Here is a 4975-nt window from a genome sequence, read left to right on the forward strand (position 1 = left end):
CAGAAAAAAGAATGAAATTATCTAAAGAAAGCCTAAGATTTATGTGGGACACTATCAAGAGGGATAACTTATATATGATTAGAATTCTAGAACAGGAAGAGGCAAATAAAACCATACAGAAAACTGTCTAAGAGTTGCTGGAAAACCTTCCTAACATCAGAAAAGATGAGAAGATAGCCATACCAGAAGTTCAGCGAACTCCTAACAGTATAGAACCCAAAAGAAAATCACCAAGACATTCTATAATCAAACTTTTCAAAACCAAAGATAAGGGGGAAAAAAATCCTGAGAGTAGCTCACAAAAAAACGAAGTTACCTAAAAAGGAAAACTAATAAGACTAAGCTCAAATTTCTCATCTGAAACCATGCAGGCAAGGAGACAATGGGATGACATATATAAAACTCTGCAAGAAAAGAATTGCCAACAAAGAATCTTATAGCTATCAAAATTGTCCGTCAGATATGATGGTGAAATTAGGCTATTTCCAGATACACAGAATTGAAAAGAAATTGCAAAAACCAGACCAACGTTACAAAAAAATACTGAAGGGGAGGAGTTCTTTGGACAGAGAACCAACAGCTGCAGACAACAACCTGAGACTAACGTACATGACAATATCACCCAGAATTCAACCCAGATTGAAACAACACCAAAATGTGTTGATTTTGGTTCTTTCTTCTTTCTGAGTATGGCACTGAGGGTTAGTGTTCTGAACTGCAAGATCAGTTTGAACCACAAGGTTGATGGTTCAAGCTTGCAAGTCACACCTTATTACAGCGTCGCTATTATATCCAGCGACTGGATTGCACTTAATAACAACAACAAAGTAAAACAAATGACACTGAAAGATAAGCGATAGACCGTCTCAGGGTTGGTTTGAACCACAAGGTGGCACTTCTAAACCTCTAGTTGCTCTTGGCCACTATGAGTTGGAACCAATAGCGCTTAACAACAAAGTAAAACAAACCTGTTGTTCATTGCCATTGAGTCAGTTCCAACTCGTAGCAACCTTGTATAGGGATTCTGAGGAGCAATTGGTGAGTTTGAACTACCACCTTTGAGGTTCAAACAGACTTGTGGTCGAGCACTTATCCTACAATGACATACAAGGAATACTGGAAATAAGGAATCAGAGATATTAGTTTGCAACAAGAAAATATAAAGTAAAATAAATAAATAAAAAATAATGTAGTCATAGAACTTCCAAATGGAGGAGAAATCAAGATTTCAAGAAAAAAACGAATCCTAACTGTAGCCTTACTCCTATCCCTTGCCCAACCCCTACCCTTAAAATTAACCTTAGTCATAATTGTAGCCTTAACAATTGTGAACTTCTTGGCCTTGCCTAGACCTAGCCATACCCCTAACTCCTTACTCCTACCCACCCCTACCCACCCACCTACCAGCCCCCCTCAAAACAAATGTTCATTCAAGTCCTGTGCCCATTATAAAAATGGGTTATTTGTCTTTTTGTTAATTTGTTAAAGTTATATATTTATTTTGTTGGTTATTAATTTCCTGTCAAATATATGGTTTCCAGATACTCTCCCAGTAAGTAGCTTTTCACTTTTTCAGTAAAGATTATTGATAAGCAAAAGTTTAAAATTTTTATTAGGTCCAATTTTTAATTTTGCCTCTTGCTGTTTGTACTTTTAAAAAATTATTAGACTAGGTAGAGATGGGGGCATGGAGGACTCTAGATTCATCAACTAAGAAGAGAAGGACTAAGAACTGGTGGCCAGGAGCAGACTTGCAGAATGTGCCCTTTGGAGATGTAATTTATTATATATGCCTGAGTGGGGTTTTTTGTTTGTGTGTCTTTTAAAAAAAAAAAAAAAAGCTAAAGTGGATAAAGAGAAATACTTTTAACTGATGGTATATGGAGGGGATTATAATCAATGTAATGAAACAAGTTATATGAATTGTTGAATGTGAAACTGATGATGTGCCCTGTAAACTTTCATTCACTCAATCCACAATAAAAACCTTAAATTAAAAAAAAAAAAAAAAAGTTATTAGACTAGCTAATCCATTATATAAAGCTTGGCCTAACAACATTGTTCCTGCTTGGTCTAAGAATTTTATGGTTTTACGCAAACTAAGCACATTTAGGTCCTTACTTAATACATTCTAAATTTGTTTCCGTGTATGATGAGAAGCAGAGAGTCTATTTCATTTCTTCTGAAATATTTTCTTTCTACATTTGTTGTTGTAGTGTAGTTGAGTTTGGTTCCTGCTCCTAGTGACCCTGTATAGGGTTTCTGAGAAGGGCTGTTAGTGAATTTGAACTGCCAACCTTGTACAGTACTTATCCTACACCAGGGCTCACTTTCTGTTTTTAGTGTGTAGTAATTTTAGTTTAGTTTTCTTTCTAAAGGTGAATGTTTTGCTTTCTGTTTTTGGTATTATGTTCATATTTGCAGTTTATCAATTCTTTCCTCTTTTCCTTTTTAGACTTCTACTGGTTGGTGGTTGTGAAACTGCTGAATCAGATATATCAAAAGCTTCTAGCTGTGGCCTTTCTGCCTGGAGAGTTCTTTCAGGATCACCTTATTATAAGCAGGTCACTAACGGTGGAGACAGAGTCACTGTGGTAAGCATTTCACTTTGCTAATTTGTTGTTGTTGTTAGGTGCCATTGAGTTGGTACCAACTCAAAGCGACCTTATGCACAGCAGAACGAAATACTGCCTGGCCCTGGGCCATCCTCACTACTGTTGCCACGCTTGAGTCCATTGATGCTGCCACTTTGCCAATCACATCTCGCTGGGGGTCTCCCTCTTTATCTCTGACCCTCCACTTTACCAAGCATGGTATCCTTCTCCAGTGACTGGAGAGTGCCTAATCAATGTTCATGTCTACAATGTACTTGTAGTCAATACTGGATGACAGCAACCACACGTGACTAGAGCAGACCTGCCCTATAGGACAATCTTGGTAGTAATCTTTATGGGAGCAGATCACTAGGTCTTTCTCCAGTAGACTCCCTGGGTGGATTCAAACCACAAAGTTTGCAATTAGAACCAAGAACTTAAAAAATCTTTCATTAGGACTCCTTAATGTCTAAATCAGTGACTGCCAATAAAGTGCCTATTGCTAGGTCACTTTAGCAATATTTTTTTGTAATATCTGAAAATATACTTATTAAGAAATGATTCCAATTTAAATATGTGGTAGTCAAATTTCATATTTGAAATAAGTACAGATAGTCTCTGACTTACAACCTACTCAAGTTATGACAAACCACACCTCTGAGTTCCAGGTTGGCGTGAGCGTGTATGTCCATCTTATCATTAGTAATATGTGCTCCATACAATGTAGCAGCACATATTGTGCTGACATTACCATTCTCAGATGCTCACTTGCAAATGATTAGTATTATGATTTACTGTTTGAAACACTGCTGAATGACGGGCAAAAAGGAAAACTTAAAAGAGAAAATAAAATGAAAAGAGATAATCAACAAACATTAGAACAATCTGAACAGAACCATGTCTAAGTTGGAACTACCTCAGTTAAATCCACATCTATTAATGTCCTTTCCTCATTTGAGATGAATTATTTTTCCTCCTCCACATCTTACAAAGTATTTATTTGTCTAAACCTATTAGTAAAGTCTCTCCTGACAATATGTCTGAAGTATGAGAGACGAAGTTTGGCCATCCTAGCCTCCAAGGAGCACTTTGGCTGCACTTTTTCCAACACAGATCTGTTGGTTCTTTGGGCAGCCCATGGCACTTTCAATATTTTCCTCCAACACCATAACTCAAAGGCATCAGTTCTTCTATGTTCTTCCTTATTCACTGTCCAGCTTTTGCATGCATATGAAGTTATTGAAAATACCATGGCTTGAGTCATGCACACCTTAGTCCTCAAGTTGACATCTTTGCTCTTCAACACTTTAAAAATGTCTTGTGCATCAGATTTGCCTAATGCAATACATCCTTTGATTTTTTGACTGCTGCTTATTTCTGTCTTAAAATACATTGTCTGAAATAAAGTATATTATTTGTTGAATGTAAAGCTGATGATCTTGTCACATTTATGCTATGCAGCTTATTCTAAAATTTGTTAAAGAAAGCAAGACAAGACTTGTATGTGCATATCGGACATATTTACAGAGATATAGTAAAGTATATCTTTCCAATGTAATTCATATGCTATGTATACTGTTATATGTAAGATATATCAGGGCAAATCTGGAAGAGAGTTTGAAGACTTTTATCTCTTGAAATTTGTCTGAAACTCAGTGTAATATATACAGCTTAGTTTTAAATGACTCAGTCAAATATAAAATTAAAAACATGTACATATATATGTGCTGAGTCCTGGCTATAGGATAAGCACCAGATCGTTAACCACAATGTCAGTGGGTGAAACTTCTGCTCCTCGGAAACAGGGTCGCTATGAGTAGAACCAACTGGATGACACCAACAATAGTGTACACATATAATGGGGCTTCAAAGGTTTGTGGTAAAATGACATTGAAATATGATGGAATTTTTTCTATGAACTTTTTTTTTTTTTAATCTTTTACTGTGCATTGGGTGAAGGTTTACAGAGTAGATCATTAGTTTTATGCTCAACAATTCATTCACATTTTGTTTCAGTTCATTGATTACAATCCTGTCAATGTGCGTCACTTATTCCACTTCCTCCTGTGCTTACTATTTTTATGCCTCCTTCTTTCTTTTTTTTTTTTTTTTTTTCTTTTTGTTTTGTTTCTTGTCCTTTCTTGCATGCTGTTGTTGTTTTTTGTCTTGCTTCATTATTATCTCATTATCACTTTTGCTTTTTACTTTGCTTCTCATTTTGTTTGCTACCCAACTGGTGTTGCTTGGAGGTCACATAGCCTCCCTTACGCTATCGGAAAACCCCATTTTTGCCTTTGATTTTGATTTTGGCTTTGTTTTCTACCCGACTGGAGCTGTTTGGCTGCCACATAAAAGATTAAAAAGGGAAGACCACACCCTGA

General features: G+C 36.3%; 1 protein-coding gene across 1 annotated transcript in view; it reads left to right on the plus strand.

Annotated features, from left to right (window-relative positions):
- The window catches only part of NBAS (neuroblastoma amplified sequence), a gene marked incomplete at its 5' end in the record, with an annotated part of 556069 nt that overhangs the window by 50455 nt on the left and 500639 nt on the right, over positions 1-4975 (plus strand). Inside the window, one exon of the mRNA XM_006869470.1 lies at positions 2456-2594. Within this exon, the coding sequence (XP_006869532.1) occupies positions 2456-2594 (139 nt within the window). The remainder of the gene's footprint in view (positions 1-2455; positions 2595-4975) is intronic.

The sequence above is a fragment of the Chrysochloris asiatica genome, unplaced genomic scaffold (genome assembly GCF_000296735.1).
Source record: "Chrysochloris asiatica unplaced genomic scaffold, ChrAsi1.0 scaffold00131, whole genome shotgun sequence".
Classification (NCBI taxonomy): Eukaryota; Metazoa; Chordata; class Mammalia; order Afrosoricida; family Chrysochloridae; genus Chrysochloris; species Chrysochloris asiatica.